At 43.1% G+C, this 18,115-nt stretch overlaps 1 protein-coding gene across 1 annotated transcript in view; it reads right to left on the bottom strand.

Moving 5' to 3' along the window:
• The window catches only part of LOC135512408 (tight junction-associated protein 1-like), a 131,664-nt gene that overhangs the window by 9,506 nt on the left and 104,043 nt on the right, over positions 1–18,115 (bottom strand). The window contains exons 8-9 of the mRNA XM_064934413.1: positions 10,882–10,989; positions 10,620–10,703 (exon numbers count right to left, since the gene is read on the bottom strand). Of these exons, the coding sequence (XP_064790485.1) occupies positions 10,620–10,703; positions 10,882–10,989 (192 nt within the window). The remainder of the gene's footprint in view (positions 1–10,619; positions 10,704–10,881; positions 10,990–18,115) is intronic.

Below are 18,115 nucleotides of genomic sequence, written 5' to 3'. Positions count from 1 at the left end.
CAACTGCATAGGGCTGCCAGGTGACTCCTCTACTGGTCAGAATTGTACACGACATACCCCTGTGACCTCTGCCCAATTGCGTATAGCGATCAAACAAGCTGCCAAGAGTCATGGGCCAATGACTCATGATGAGCTTACAAGCAGCTCCTGTATCACATCCATGTGGACACAAAGGTTATAGTTTTGAGAATGACACAAATATTAATTTTCACAAAGTCTGCTGCCTCAGTGTCTTTAGTGTCAGATGTTACTATGGAATACTGAAGTATAATTACAAGCATTTCATAAGTGTCAAAGGCTTTTATTGATAATGACATGAAGATGCGCAGAGTCAATATTTGCCGCGTTTCATTCTTCAGTGAGTGAGAGACCTTTTTTTAGCACCATTCTTTCCTATAAAACATTGGCTGTGTTATTATAAGCACTGCAGACAACCATTGTGATGCAAATCTGCATGGGTCCATTGATGGCCACAGTCATGGTCATTTTACATGCTATTGTACTAACCGCTTACTCCCTGCAAATTATAACAATACGCATAAACTCAACAATAGAGGAACAGTTTGAGGCAAAGTGGGTATACTATATATGGCATAATGCCTGGGGAGACAAAAGCATAGCTCTCTCAGAACAATCACATGTGCAGCAGTGTGAATTGGTGCTCACAGACAGCCAATCCACTCTAGTGATAAGCTTCAGGACTGGGCTGCTGGGAAACTCCTGCCATGCTGTATAATTGACTTGTGTTTCCTTAGCCAATCTTCAGAATCCATCAAATCTCCCACAGATGGCTGCTGCCTGCCTGATAAGATGATTTGTATACACGGCTACTTTTCCGACCCCCTCCTAGGGAGCAGCTCACTTGGACACAGGATGACTCAATGCTTTCTGCCTGCCAGCCTGTTTGTCTCTCTGCCCGCCTGCCTGTCTGCTTGCCTCTCCATGTCCATACTGCCAGATCTTTTGCAATGAGGACTCTAGAACCATGGTCATCCAGGTTTCCCTTTGGTGTACTTTTATCATGCTTCCTCTCGGTCTTACTTTTTCTCCCATAATGGATAAGGACTGTCAAGGGGACATTGCCTTATGGCCAATGCTTTGATTTTCAAAAATATGTCATCTCCAAGACACTTCACTTGTTTGTATTTGCAAAAATAGCTCACTGCAGCAATTGGATCTCAGTCTGTAGACCCATTTCAAGAACTACCACTTTCTGCGACTATGTTTTCATCTAGGTCCTGAGTGGCTTAGTTGGTAAGAGGTTGGTGCTGGCAGGGCTAAGATGTTTGAAATGCCAAGATGCTACAAATGTATGCACTCATTGTACCAAACCCCCCACAGCTGATGTCCACGGCCCCGCGGAAATCTAACTGGAATAAAAATAAAAATCCACATACCAATCTGCCTGTTTAAAGTAGAGATCTCAGTTTTGCATGGGCTGCGTCTCAATTCAACCGCCTCCGCCGATGTCGGCCTGCCCCATCTGCGGTGGAAGGTGGCAGAGCTACAGCACTGTTTGTCAGACCATGAGACGTCCCGAAAATTGGCCATGAAAACATCTGTCCGAACGGTTGTTTTGCTCTACGACGCCCACAAGACTCGACTGAATGTAGCCTGGTACCAGTTTGAAGAATGAATGGCAGTATGGAGGTAGTTTAGTGCATATAAAAAAAGGGGTTAATGTGTAAAACTTTCTATCGCTCAGATATAGGAGAGACTTAAAAACAAACGACCTTTAGATATTTTTTTGTTGTTTGTATTTTTCCATGTATGAATCTGTTATTCAATGAGTTTCTATGGGCTAATAGCAGTAAAGCCTGATTCAATGTTTCATAAAATAACGTTTTAACACACTCACCTAAAGGGCTCAGAAAATTCTAAATCAAATAGCTAAATGACTCTTGGTATGACCATCTTAAAACAGCGCGCACCCGCCCCCCCCTTCTTCTAAGTGGCATATACTGTACATAACAAAATCAGTCTCACAAGCTCAGACAAAACAAGGGGGTAAATTGCTAGCTCACTTGTTGAATAAGGGCATGAGTACATGCAATCAGCAGGTGTTTGAACTAGCTGCTGAATCTGGATGCATTTGAATACTTGAAGTTTAAAGTAGATCATGTGAAATGTGTGTTGAAGTACAAAAGTTGCCTTTGGTGTAGAACCACCAGGTAAGCAAAACACTCACTCTTTCAACTAATGCTTGACAAATAGAGAGAGAATAAAATAGTTCACAAATAAATAAGCTGATCATAAAACGAAGGAATAAAATGAGGTGTGCGAACAGACCTGCAGCTTGTGGCAGATTGTTGGGTTTCCCAGCAGTATTCAATTATGGCAGAACTGCCAAAATTCCTTGCTCCGGCCAAACGCTACGCTACGCCCACAGACGTTAGTTTCTTCTCCGCAATTAGTCTGAACCTCCCAGAAGCCAATGGGTTGGGCCACAGCCAAGACACACGTGGGTACAGCGGCATTTTGAAGATTCGTCTTTGATCCTCTGATTAGTGAGACATTTATACTGACTCTAAATCAGAGATGACCCCTCATTTTGACATCAACACAAACAACTTCAGCGATGGCAGTCTCAGACTGAAGCATGTAGCGAACAGAGCAGTGTATGAATTCAGGCAAGAATTATACATCCCTTAAAAATAGCCCTGGCTGGCAGTCACTGCCCTGCAGCGACAACACGGTTGTCACATCGGCAGTAATAGTCCTCTAGAGACCAGAGCATCAGGCATCGAGACGGCACCGTCAATTCATACACTAACTAACTGAAGGTGTTTGAGCAGAAGGTAACCCTGTGGATCAATGAACGAGGGAAAAAAAAACCTAAGGCGCACATTCAAACACTGTCTCTCATTTACTGAGAGGGATCGGATTGTTAATATCACAGGTAGTGGAAACCATGATGTCACTAAAATGCACTGAAAAGGGTCGGACTTTGGCACTAAAAATGAGGCGTCTACAAGTCTATTTATTCAGTTGAACAAAAAGTATAAACTGTTACATTTGACATGTAATTCAAATCTTAACTGCAAATCAAGTGTATCTAGACATAAGCACTAGTTGTTCATTTCTTACAACCAACATGATAGTATTGACAGCAATGTCTAACATGTGATGCCCAACTTCCAATTAAAAAGTCTTCTTCACCTCTAGGGCGATTAAGTCCTAGACCACTGTTATACTACCCACAAGCAAGAATACAAGGCCCTCTCTCGGCCGTCATTCGGCAAATCGGATCATAACTCTGTACTCCTGCTTCATGTTTACATCAGAAGCTCAAACAGCAAGCACCAGTGACCCGCTCAGGTGAGAAATGGTCACCAGAATCAGAGATTTTGCTACAGGACTGCTTTCTAAGCGCTGATTGGAATATGTTTCGAGACTCCGCCGATAACTTTGACAAACTAACCACCTGCCACCGACTTCATTAGGAAATGAATCGGCGGCATTGTCCCCACAGTGAAGGTTCGCTGCTTCCCCAATCAAAAGCCCTGGATTAACACGGAGGTTGGCGCTAATGGACAGGGCTACTGCACACAGGGCTATCGCAGACAACCCTGAGGCTACGGATGAGGACAAGAACAAGAAGTGTTCGGCGATGACGTCCGCAGAGTCATTAAAACAAACAAAAGGACAATATAGGAGGTGAAATCATACTACACAGGCTCCAATGCCTGCTGCATGTGGCTGGGGCTACAGTCCATTACGGATAACAAAGGAAGACCAAGCTGCCCAATGATGCTTCTCTACCAGACAAATGCTCTAAGGCTTCATGCCACAATGAGTACCAACCACCCTGTAGCACTCACATCTGTAATCATCAAGTGCTTTGAGAGGCTGGTTATGGCACAAACTCAATCATCCCAAGTTCCTCGGTGTCCAAATCACTGAGGACTTAAAATGGTCCACACACACGCACAGTCGTGAAGGTGCGACAGTGCCTCTTCCCCCTCAGGAGGTCGAAAAGGTTTTGCATGGGTCCCAAAAAAGTTAAACAGCTGTACCACAGAGCATCTTGACAGACGACATGACAGCTTGGTATGGCAATAGCACTGCCATCGATAGCATGGTGCTATAGAGGGTGGTGCGGACAGCCCGGTACGTCACTGGGTCCGAGCTGCCTGCCATCCAGGACCTCTATATCAGCCGGTGTGAAAGGAAGGCACGGAACAGCTAAAGACTCCAGCAACCCAAGCCACAGACTGTTTTCTCCGCATCCGCACGGCAAGCAGTACCGGTACATCAAGTCTGACACCAACAGGCTTCTGAACAGCTTATTTTTGCACTCTCTATGCACACTCACAGGACCCTAAACACTCACTGACAATTCAACACACAAACACTCACTTCATCATTTGCTCACACACACACACAACATGCACATACATTTATACTGACTCTACACACACACACACACACACACACACACACACACACACACACACAATCATCATATGCGCTGCTGCAACTCTTTTATCATATCCTGACGCCTCGTCACCATACCTCACCTCACCTTACCACTTTATTACTCCAGTATCCCTGCACATTGTAAATATGGAACAGACTGACTCTGTACATAGTACGCTTACTTCATGTTCTTCTTATCTCGTGTGTGTTTTCGTTCTACCTTATGTTATTTTTAGTATTACATTGTTATTAATTACTGCATCGTTGGGTTTAGAGCTTTGCAAAAAAGGCATTTCACTGTACTTGTGTATGTGACATTGAGTACGGTTAAATGCATACTAATGCTATTTTTGTGGATAGTAAGATAAATATAATAGTTAGATAAAAATGTTTACATGCTTTGCAAGAAAAACAATTGGTCTGTCATGTAGCATGCTGTTCAGTATGTCTTGACAGTCCTTTCTACCGCGCCATTTTTGAAAGATCTAACGTTAGCCATCGAGAACTACAAACGTTTTGCTCCTTTTCTCAATATTGTTGCCCTGAATTTAGCCGGCGCCATCGACAGATCAAGTGGAAAAAGTCATGGGATACTTTCTGCACACATTCCACGGTCAGTGTGAACCGAAGTGACAAACAAGATGTAGCTACAAAGTTAAATGGTTCCAGTATGCCGTGAAGTGTTCATCCATGTACAGTTGAAGTCGGAGGTTTACATACACCTTGGCCAAACATTTAAACACAGTTTTTCACAATTCCTGACATTAAATCCTAATAAAAATTCCCTGTTTTAGGTCAGTTAGGATCACCACTTTATTTTAAGAATGTGAAATGTCAGAATAATAGTAGAGTGATTTATTTCAGCTTTTATTTATTTCATCAGAAGGTTACATACACTCAATTAGTATTTGGTAGCATTGCCTTTAAATTGTTTAACTTGGGTCAAACATTTCATGTAGCCTTCCACAAGCTTCCAGTCCAAAGCTTCCAAAGTCAAGCTATTGGAGTGGCCATCACAAAGCCCTGACCTCAATCCGAACAACATTTGTTCTTATTCACAATAAGTAGGGTGAATTTTGGCCCATTCCTCCTGATAGAGCTGGTGTGACTGAGTCAGGTTCCTAGGCCTCCTTGCTCGCACACACTTTTTCAGGTCTGCCCACAAATGTTCTATCGGATTGAGGTCAGGGCTTTGTGATGGCCACTCCAATAGCTTGACTTTGTCCTTAAGCCATTAAACCACAATTTTGGAAGTATGCTTGGTGTCATTGTCCATTTGGAAGACCCATTTGCGACCAAGCTTTAACTTTCTGACTGTTGTCTTGAGATTTTGCTTCAATATATCCAAATAAATCCCCTCCTCATGATGGTATGTATTTTGGGAAGTACACCAGTCCCTCCTGCAGCAAAGCACCCCCGCAACATGAGATGCTGCCATCCCCATGCTTCACAGTTGGGATGGTGTTCTTTGGCTTGCAGTCCTCCCCCTTTTTCCTCCAAACATAATGATGGTCATTATGGCCATAGAGTTATATTGTTGATTCATCAGACCAGAGGACATTTCTCCAAAAAGTACAATCTTTGTCTCCATGTGCAGTTGCAAACCGTAGTCTGCCTTTTTTATGGCGGTTTCGGAGCAGTGGCTTCTTCCTTGCTGAGCGGTCTTTCAGGTTATGTGGATATAGGACTCGTTTTACTGTGGATATAGATACTTTTGTACCAGCTTCCTCCAGCATCTTCACAAGGTCCTTTTGCTTTTGTTCTGGAATTGATTTGCACTTTTCGCATCAAAGTACATTCATCTCTAGGAGACAGAACGCGTCTCCTTCCTAAGCGGTATGACGGCTGCGTGGTCCCATAGTGTTTATACTTGCATACTGTTTGTACAGATGAACGTGGTACCTTAAGGCATTTGGAAATTGCTCCCAAGGATGAACCAGACTTGTGGAGGTTGACAGTTTTTTTTTGAGGTCTTGGGTGATTTCTTTTGATTTTCCCATGATGTCAAGCAAAGAGGCACTGAGTTTGTAGGCAGGCCTTGAAATACATCCACATGTACACCGCCAATTGACTCAAATGTCATTTAGCCTATCAGAAGCTTCTAAAGCCATCACATAATTTTCTGGAATTTTCCAAGCTGATTAAAGGCACAGTCAACTTAGTGTATGTAAACTTCTGACCTACTGGAATTGTGATAGTGAATAAGTGAAATAATCTGTCTGTAAACAATTGTTGGAAAAATGACTTGTGTCATGCACAAAGTGGATATCCTAACCAACTTGTAAAAACTATAGTTTGTAAACAAGAAATTTGTGGAGTGGTTGAAAAACAAGTTTTAATGACTCCAACCTAAGTGTATGTACACTTCCGAGTCTAGCTACATTGAGAAGTTTCCAATTTTGTCAGAAAGTTAAAGCGTACTGTTAGTTAGCTAGCAAATGTTGGCTCGCTAACTAAAGTCACGTGTATGACCTATGTAGTAATATTATTAGAATCAGAAATCCATTTGCATTGCTAGTTATAGCCTAATGTTAGCTAGCTAACATTGAACCCAGTTTGTTAGCTTTAGCTACCTGCAGATTCATACTACAGCTATGACAATGTTTGTATTGGTAATAGTATGAGTTGGGATTATGCCGGTTCATTGTTTAGCTAGCTAGCTACAGGTCTAAACAAAAGACTCCACTTCGGCCAGATTATTACATGACCCATCAAATTAGCCTGGTATGTCTGGGGTTGATTACGGCCATCTACTGTATTTCATGAACACATATCTAGACAACAGTGGCCCATCCATTTAGCTAGATGTAGCTGGGGCGTGGTTATAGAATTTCCTTCACATGACCCATCAATTTAGACAAGTGTGTCAGGTAAGCGTTTTCTAATAATGCTAAAATATATCTGGACACTTTCTGTTTTTGATATTGCTACTATGCAAGTAACCACTTCACTGTACCATTTACACCTTTATCCTATGCATGTGACAAATATTTTATTTGATATAGCGTGTATTTACCACATGGCCTCACATGTGAATCCTTAAAGAGATGGGTTTAAGAGGGTGTGAACGATGCTGAATGGGTGTAGACAAATAAGAGCTCTCCAGTAGATGTACCAAAATATTCAAGGGCCATTTTCTCAAAAGTGGGGTTACAAGTTGATCAACTTTCAAAGCAAAATTACTTTCCCATTGTTTCTCAACTACAGTGTATGATACTGTATCTTTTTATGTAAAAAAGACCATTTCAAATTCTGCTACATAAGACCAAATCGAGCCGGTCGGTCACATATGAAGTTTGTATGTGATTACTACTTCTACTACACATACTTTTCAGTTGTTTACGAATTCACTAAACTCACACTAAAGGAGGGAGGCTCACTGGGCTGGTGCTAGCACATGCTCTGATCAAAGGTGTATGCATCTCACAATAATTAGAAAGATTGCTGAGAAAACCAGGTGTTTTAATCAGCGTATGCTTACTTCAAATTTGACCTTACGCCGATTAAGTACATTTACATTACATTTAAGTCATTTAGCAGACACTCTTATCCAGAGCGACTTACAAATTGGTGAAGTAGAGTAAGGTCTTTACATGACTATTCCATAATCTGCCTACTGCCATAATCTATTTAATATTGAAATATTAGTGTGCATGTAAACATACTCAGTAAAACTTGAAACATCTGTTGGTTATGGAAGTGATGCCCAGAGGAGCCTCGTCCTTCATAATCCGTGTTGAACTTCGTAATGGCATTGTTCAAAACAATTGGCACGTAGCGAAAACATTTTCTTTTAAATCGAGTCTTAGGGAGTGAAATTAGGGGAGAAAAAAATAATGAAATGGATTTTACACGTGAGAAAAATATCTAAATTGAAGAGACTTAGTCATAGCACAACACTTTGGTTTCGATGAGTTTCTTTAATCATACTGACTTCAAGTGCTTTGTTTGCTGATGTATTGATTACCCAGTAGGCTCTGAACTCCGTAGCTCTTGATCTCAACCAGAAAATCTCACCCAGAGAGAGGGGTGCTTCGAGTTTTGCTGACATCATTGCTATCAATAGCAGTTCCAGACTAAGAAAGTCTCAGAAGTATTCAGAATCCTTCCCTTTTTCCACATTTTGTTACGTTACAACCTTACTCTAAAATGGATAGAATAAATGTTTACCTCAATCTAAACAAAATACCACAATGACAAAGCAAAAACAGTTCAAAAATGAGGATAAATGTGCAAAAATGTATAAAAAATACCTTATTTACCTAAGTATTCAGACCCTTTACTATGAGACTTGAAATTGAGCTCAGGTGCATCCTGTCTCCATTGATCATCCTTGAGATGTTTCTACAACTTGGAGTCCACCTTTGGTAAATTCAATTGATTGGACATGATTTGGAAAGGCACACACCTGTCTATATGAAGGTCCACAGTTGACAGTGCATGTCAGAGCAAAAACCAAGCCACGAGGTCGAAGGAATTGTCCGTAGAGCTCCGAGACAGGATTGAGTCGAGAAACAGATCTGGGTAACAAACATTTCTGCAGCCTTAAATGTCCAAGAACATTATGGCCTCCATCATTCTTAAATGGAAGAAGTCTGGAACAACCAACTCTTCCTAGTGCTGGCCGCCCAGCCAACCTGAGCAATCAGGGGAGAAGGGCCTTGGTCAGGGTGGTGACCAAGAACCCGGTGGTCACTGACTGAGCTCTCGAGTTCCTCTGTGGAGATGGGAGAACCTTCCAATAGGACAACCATCTCTGCAGCACTCCACCAATCAGGCCTTTGTGGTAGAGTGGCCAGACAGAAGCCACCCCTCAGTAAAAGGCACAGGACAGCCCACTTGGAGTTTGCCAAAAGGCACCTAAAGGTCTCTCAGACCATGAGAATTCACTGGTCTGATGAAACCAAGATTGAACTCTTTGGCCTGAATGCCAAGCGTCACGTCTGGAGGAAACCTGGCACCATCCCTACGGTGAAGCATGGTGGTGGCAGCATCATGCTGTGGGGATGTTTTTCAGCGGCATGGACTGGGACACTAGTCAGGATCGAGAGAAAGATAAGTTATTTTTTATTGAACCTTTATTTAACTACGCTAGTCGGTTAAGATGACAGCCTATCCCGGCCAAACCCTAACGATGCTGGGCCAATTGTGCGCCGCCCTATGGGACTCCCAATCACAGCCAGTTGTGATACAGCCTGGAATCAAATTGGGGTCTATAGTGACGCCTCTAGCACTGAGATTCAGTGCCTTAGACATTTGTGCAATTCGATAGCCCAAGATTAACGGAGCAAAGTACCGAGAGATCCTTGATGAAAACCTGCTGCAGAGAGCTCAGACTGGGGAGAAGGTTCACCTTCCAACAGGACAACGACCCTAAGCACACAGCCAAGACAACACAGGAGTGGCTTCGGGACAAGTCTCTGAATGTCCTAGAGTGGCCCAGCCAAAGCCCGGACTTGAACCCGATCGAACTACTCTGAAAATAGCTGTTCAGTGAAACTCCTCATCCAACCTGACAGAGCTTAAGAGGGTCTGCAGAGAAATATGGGAGAAACTCCCCAAATACAGGTCTGCCAACCTTGTAGCGTCATACCCAAGAAGACTCGAGGCTGTAATCACTGCCAAAGGTGCGTCAACAATGTACTGAGTAAAGGGTCTGAATAATTATGTAAATGTTTATTTTGAATAAATCTGCAAATTTGTTGCTTAATTATTATGGGGTATTGTGTGTAGAATGATCCGAAAAAATGGTTTTTAAAAAATCAATTTTAGAGTAAGGCTGTAATGTAACAAAATGTGGAAAAAGTCTAGATGTCTGAATACTTTCCGAATGCACTGTATTGTACACACATGGGCAATCAATGCTATGATGTACAACACTCAAACACACACACAAGCTGTGATAAAGTGGGCAGGCAAACCTCAGCTTTAAAAAATAATAATATCCTCTTTCGATTCTCTTTGATTTTCTCTTTGCCTCGGACGCCAGGGTCAGACAAAACATGTGAAGAGATCCGAAGCCTTTTAAAAAAATCACCCAGGCGACCGCTCTCTCCCCATTTCTCCCTTCTCCCACATCCAAGAGTGTCACTACGGAGTGCAAAACACATTCAAGCTCCAACAATGCCACTGTGACAAGTGGAATACGTTTTATATACAAGCCTCAATCATTTCCACTAAACGATCAGAGCTGTACTTACATCTGCAAACTTGTGGTTTCTGAAATGGGACTTATTGCACTTCAACAGCTGCACGGCCAAATTGCAATCTTGCCGATAGCGCTCCTGTCAGGGAGAAGAATCAACAAGGCCATTTCTCACACAACACTCACACTTTATCCGCAGAACGGTGTGGTTGATCTGCTCAATGTCGTAATCTTGCCACACACTGTGGTCCTACATTATACACAACTTAATATCTGGTATGTGATAACTCAAAGAGGGACAGTGAGATAACACCCACGTTCAACTCCTCCAGCTTGTCGATGGTGTTCTTGGCGTCCAGGAGTTTGTTGGTGAGCTCCACTATCTCCTGGTCCATTGTCTTCTTGTCCCTCTCCACTTTACGGAGCTGCAGAAAGAGAATAGGGAGGGGAGAATAATGTTAGCGGTGCTAACATGCTAGCGGTGCACTAGCTGCTGGACTCTCTGTCTGTGTAAGTACACCAGAGGCGGCTGGTGGGAGGAGCTATAGGAGGACGGGCTCATTGTAATGGAATAAATGGAACGGTATCAAAACAGACCAAACGCATGGGAACCACACGCTTGACTCGGTTCAATTTTATTCCATTCCGGCCATTACAATGACGCCGTCCTTTTATGGCTCCTTCCACCGGCCTCCTCTGAAGTACACGAGGACTGATTTCCTTATTGATTAAAGTTAAAGCATGTCTCCTCCTTCATCCTCTCCGCTAGCTGACACAGCAGCACAGAGATGGAGGCTGCTGCTTTTGTTCTCCACTCAGCTCAGCAGTGTGGTTAGAGAACAAAAAACACACAGGCGCAGGACGTGTCCTATATAAACAGATCGATAGCACATTATGAAGTAACACAGTGTGAACTCAAATGACTCTGGGTCTGAGTCTGTGCCGAGTCCCCCTAATATGCAGTTACTCCCTCTCCTACTCACCCATGCAATATGTTAGGGAAAAAATGACCGATAACTTCAAGAAAACACCTGGGGAGGTGACATGTCAATTGTATTTTTTAGAGGGCTAGTGAATCGCTTCAGTTATCATACAGTTAGGTGAGTGATTGGTAGATTACGCAAGGGCCATGACAGGCAACAATTGATCAAATACTCTGTAGCTTCAAATCAGGATTTAAGAGATTCTCTAATATAAAAAGATGTCTCTGATTTCAGAGGTACCACAGGAATAGCCTGTGGTCCTGAGTAGCTGTAGTGACTATCCTTTAAGTAAGATTTAGCCTACAAATTGTGCTTGGTACAGTAGGGACCTCACACTATATGTGCAATACACCTGTCAAGTTGAGTTAACAACAGAAGATTTCCCCATTTCAAATTGGAAGAACAAACCGCCGGTTTTCTCTGGGCTTCTGAACATTCTCTCGCAGCAAATGATCCCCAAACCCGAGCTGGAGAACTTCCAAACCAATTAAGAGTGTGGATCCAGATTCTGTGACCCCCTGCGCATGTAGTGCGTTTGTGCTTGTAAGCGAGAGCAGGTCCAGATTGTACAAGAATTTGGAATACATTAATATTCACCACAGGTTCATTAGAGCCTCCAGCGAATCCACTGCGAGTGGCTTGGACCTGCACCGACACCCTGTAAGCCCACCAGCCGAGCGCCACCCTGATAAGGCTTGCTGTTCTGTTCGGGGGGGGGGGGGTCCTAGCTGCAGCTTATATCTGACATATTGTACATTTACTGGATGTTAACTGAAGCCGGCACGGAGCTCTGTCCGGTTGTTTCAGATCCAAATCCTCACCAAGGGACAGGGTAAAGTCACTAACATTAAATCACACCTGCTTGAAGAGAGGATAGAGAATCAGTGAGAAGGGGAGTTACTGTGAGACATTTACACAGAATGAGACCCAGACTGTAGCTCCTGCTCCATTGCTTGCCATGTCAAAAATGAACCAATTATCTGTAAGGTATATTCTCAACTGGAGAGTCTGAGGAGAAAAATAAATAAATAAAAGCACACAGAAAGAAGCCAGTCAGCGCCTCATTGTGATGCAGAGACGCAGCTCAACTGGGCAAAGACACAGCCATAAAACACCTTAGTGATCTCTACTACAGCACTTGTGCAGCAGCGCATAACAAGCCTACGGTAACTCAAAAAGGGGATATATAGAGAGGTGGGGGACTTGAGACTAGAAAAGTAAAGTTTCAACCACTAGGCACACCTAGAGAAACACATGATTTCCCCCCAACCTCAACCCCCATAGAAGCGCTACAGACAGGATGATCTACTGCGGGACATCTAGAGCAGTTTGCAAGGACAAGACAGGAGGATGGAGAGACTTCTTATTCAGAAACAACAAGCAGAGCAGTAATGAAAATGACAACAGTAATAAATGATCGGAGGGGGGTGATGGGGGAGGTAGTCGGGAGAGAAAAATAATGATAACGCAACTGCGTAGACCCAGGTTTGACTGATTGCAGCCTGATGATGAGACAGCCCGTCACGAATCGGCAGCATGAGGAGAGAGAGGAAGAGAATGAGAGAAAGACAGAAAAAAACAATACAGACTGCTGGTGAGAACGAAGACAACAAGACAGAACATTTTGGTCTCTTCTTTTACACGAGATCGTCAGTGCTTCATCGCCTAATAAGGTTTCTGATTGCAAACTCCTCTACCGCAACACGTCAGAATTTGTTGAAATAAGGCATGCAATTTAGGGCCTCAACTGTTCCACAGTGGTCCGTTCACAAGCCTATTCCCAAACACACTATCAATAGACCTCCTAAAAAGAACTGCGAAATATCATCAATTCAGGCTCCACACAAAAATAATGCAATCCCCAAGGATGAGGAAGGAGGATTTTAAAGCTGTGTACTAGGGGTGACCGAGAGTACTCGATTCAAGGTTTGTAATCTTTTTACTTATAATTGAATAGAAGTACTCGATTTCGACCTACTCTACTCGTTAAATTTATAAGCACTGGCAAAACGTCTAACTAAGTTGTGTTTATTGTCTGGAGTATGTCAATCGCTTTGAAAATAATGTGTTGAGTTGTGTATCAGAACAACCAGTAATTGGAAGAATTACCGCAAACTTTTCCCCTTCAACCCCGTTTCACGCCGAGATGTGAGTATTCAAAATGATTTTAAGCCTGCAACACAAAAACAGACGTTCTTTCAATTGCCCATCCCCTGGCTAAAGGCCACCTTTGACCGAGTGAGTGTGGGGACAGAGCATGTTTTGGGCAGAGTAATCCTCTGCCTGGTGAAAAGAGATTACCTCACATCAGGGCCAGCCCGTCCCCGTCCCCGTCCCATCCACAAAGCTCCGACCAGCCCATTCATCCTCTATCATCTATTTTGCTAAATTCACCTCTTCTACACTGACAGCAGGGCTGGACTAAAATCATACAGTAAAATATTGGTAGATAATACAACAGTAAATAGACCTATGTGGTGTGAATCCATTCTGGGAGGGCTAGCCTCTGGTTAACGGCCTGTCAAGGGAAACTGCTTGTAGTTCTACTCAGATCACATGCCATGCAGAGAGTTGGCAGTTTCACAGCAACATAGTTGGTCTTTCCCTAGTAACATAGTGCAGCTTGACTTTGATTGTCACACAGCTATCAGAGGGGACAGGGGACCATATGACAGTCACCAGCAAAGGATCACAGCTATATACACTCCAATGCCAGTTTATTAGGTACACCCATCTAGTACCGGGTCAAACCCTCCTTTGCCTCCAGAACAGCCTGAATTCTTCAGGTATGGAAATGTTGCTCAATTGGTATGAAAGGACCTAGGAAAACATTCCCCACACCATTACGCCACTGATACCAGCCTGTACCGTTGACATCAGGGCTGGATGGGACCATAAACTCATGCCACTTCGCCAAATTCTGATTTTGTCACCAGCATGACGCAACAGGAACCGGGATTTGTCGGACGAGACAATATTTTTCCACTCCTCAAATTGTCCAGTGTTGGTGATCGCGTGCCCACTGGAGAAGCTTCTTCTTGCTGCAATAGCTCATCTGTGACAAGGGCCGACGAGTTGTGCGTTCTGAGATGCCGTTTTGCACACTGTTGTACTGTGCCGTTATATGACTATGTGTGGCCCGCCTGTCAGCTTAATTCTTGCCATTCTCCTTCGACCTCTCATCAACAAGCTATTTTCGGCCACAGGACTGACGCTGACTGGATGTTTGTCAAACCATTCTCAGAAAAGACTAGACACTGTCGTTCATGAAAAGCCCAGGAGGCCGGTTTGCCTGCTTTATACAGCAAGCCACGGCCATGTGACTCACTGTCTGTAGGAGCGAACCATGTTCGTGAAAGGGTGGTGTACATAATAAACTGGCCACTACTTAGTGTATATACAGGACATACCTAGTCATTCAAGGGTTTTTCTTTATTTTTGCTATTTTCTACATTGTGGAATAATAGAGAAGATATCAAAAACTATGAAACAAAACATATGGAATCATGTAGTAACCAAAAATGTGTTTTAAAAACATATTTTAGACTCTTCCAAGTAGCCACTCTTTGCCTTGATGACAGCTTTGCACACTCTTGGCATTTTCTCAACCAGCTTCATGAGGAATGATTTCCCAACAGTCTTGAAGGAGTTCCCACATATGCTGAGTACTTGTTGGCCGCTTTTCCTTCACTCTGCAGTCCAACTCATTCCAAACCATCTCAATTGGATTGAGGTCGGGTGATTGTGGAGGCCAGGTCATCTGATGCAGCACTCCATCACTCCTTGGTCAAATATCCCTTACACAGCCTGGAGGTGTGTTGGGTCATTGTCCTGGTTTAAGTCAAAACTGTAACTAGGCCACTCAGGAACATTTAGTGTCGTCTTGGTAAGCTACTTCAGTGTCTAGTGTAGTTGGAAAGTATTCAGACCCTTTGACTTTTTCCACATTACAGCCTTATTCTAAAATCGATTACATCGTTTTCCCCCCACATCAATCTACACACAATACCCTATAATGCCAGAGCAAAAACAGGTTGACATTTTTGCAAATGTCTTAAAAAAAATACAAAGCTGAAATATCACATTTACATAAGTATTCAGACCCTTCCGTCATAAAGGCCTGATTGGTGGAGTGCTGCAGAGATGATTGTCCTTCTGGAAGGTTCTCCCATCTCCACAGAGGAACCATCGGGTTCTTGGTCACCTCCCTGACAAAGACCCTTCTCCCCGATTGCTCAGTTTGGCTGGGCGGCCAGCTCTAGGAAGAGTCTTGGTGGTTCCAAACTTCTCCCATGTAAGAATGATGGAGGCCACTGTGTTCTTGGGGACCTTCCATCCTGCAGAAATGTTTTGGTTCCCTTCCCCAGATCTGTGCCTCGACACAATCCAGTCTCAGAGCTCTACGGACAATTCCTTCCACCTTATGGCTTGGTTTTTGCTCTGATATGCACCGTCAAGAATGATCAATGGAAACAGGATGCACCTGAGCTGAATTTCGAGTCGAATAGCAAAGGGTCTGAATACCTACGTTAAAAAAAAAAATCCCCAAAATTTCTAAAAACCTCTCCACTTTTCACACTACTGTGTGTAGACTGATGAGTAAAAAATAAATATTTTATCCATTGTAGAATAAGGTTGTAACGTAACAAAATGTGGGAAAAGTCAAGGTGTCTGAATACTTTCCGAATGCACTGTAATGTTGATTCAGGCACAGAAAAAAAGTTGTTCTATATAGTGCAAATGAATGCGCGAAGTCAGTGAAGTTCATTCTACTGCGTCTCCGCACGGCAGTCCTGGAGGAAGTGCGCGGCTACGCACAAGCGAAGCTTAGAGGGAACAACATTAAGGCTTTCCATAACAAGCTTTTAGTTCTTTCATCACATTCCCAGTGGGTCAGAAGTTTACATATACTCAATTATTATTTGGTAGCATTGCCTTTTAATTGTTTAATTTGGGTCAAACGTTTCAGGTAGCCTTCCACAATAAGTTGGGTGAATTTTGGCCCATTCCTCCTGACAGAGCTGGTGTAACCGAGTCAGGTTTGTAGGCCTCCTTGCTCGCACACACCTTTTCACTTCTGCCCACACATTTTCTATGGGATTGAGGTCAGGGCTTTGTGATGGCCACTCCAATACCTTGACTTTGTTGTCCTTAAGCCATTTTGACACAACTTTGGAAGTGTGTTTGGGGTCATTGTCCATTTGGAAGACCCATTTGCGACCAAGCTTCAACTTCCTGACTGATGTCTTGAGCTGTTGCTTCACTATATCCACATCATTTTCCTGCCTCATGATGCCATCTATTTTGTGAAGTGCACCAGTCCCTCCTGCAGGAAAGCATCCCCACAACATGACGCTGCCATGGTGTTTATACTTGCTCTCTATTGTTTGTACAGATGAATGTGGTACCTTCAGGCGTTTGGAAATTGCTCCCAAGGATAAACCAGACTTGTGGAGGTCTTGGCTGATTTCTTTTGATTTTCCCATGATGTCAAGCAAAGAGGCACTGAGTTTGTAGGCAGGCCTTGAAATACATCCACATGTACACCTCCAATAGACTCAAATGATGTCAATTAGCCTATTGGAAGCTTCTAAAGCCATGATATAATTTTCAGACATTTTGGAAAAGGGACATGTGTCATGCACAAAGTAGATGTCCTAACCGACTTGCCAAAACTATAGTTTGTTAACAAGAAATTTGTGGAGTGGTTGAATAACGAGTTTGAATGACTCCAACCGAAGTGCATGTAAACTTCCGACTTCAACTGAGTCAGTCTGTCTGTCTAAAAAATATTCTGACAGTCCATCTACATTTTATGGGAAAACAACATTGGGCTAGGGGGCACGATTTCTTTGACAATGTGATTGGAAAGAATGGACATAAAGTATGCACACAAATACCACCCACCCACCCACCCACACTCTCCCCCCCACCCCTCACAATTAACATTGTTAGTATTATTCTGTTGATTTCCTTGACCTGTTGATTTTTTATTTTCGATTGTTAATGACTAGTTCAATTGTAACATTGTGCTTTGGCAATACGTATCAGTATGTCATCCCAATAAAGCACATTTCAATTGAGAGGCTAATCAAACAACCATCAGACATTTGGAGACAGCAGCGCACATCTAACATCGACACATACTTTATGTCCTGATACATGATTGATGTTAGTGGAGAAACAATGATGATGTGAATACATGCTTGTTATGTATGGTTGGCGAGTCATATTGTGAATCTCCCGATAAACCTATAACAAGCATCATACATAGTTAACCATGTTTTGAAAGGGACACTCTGGGATTTGCCATTGTGGGAATATGTACAACTGTCCCTCTCTTTGCACATAAATTCCATAGTTGGAGCGTGCGAGCACAGGTTTACAGGTGTTCCCTGGTGTGCTGCCACGGGGAATAGCAGAGTTGTGGACCTTCCCATTTCCCAAGGGGTCTGGCAGAGACATGCGTGATAGAATGATTTGGCAATTAAGTCAATTCCCTCTGTGCTAATCCCTTGCAGCACTCTGTACCACAGAATCTTCCAAAAACAAATCCTGCAACATAAAT

Source organism: Oncorhynchus masou, chromosome 24, assembly GCF_036934945.1.
Source record: "Oncorhynchus masou masou isolate Uvic2021 chromosome 24, UVic_Omas_1.1, whole genome shotgun sequence".
NCBI classification, from domain to species: Eukaryota; Metazoa; Chordata; class Actinopteri; order Salmoniformes; family Salmonidae; genus Oncorhynchus; species Oncorhynchus masou.
This window is presented reverse-complemented; position numbering and strand designations above follow the sequence as displayed.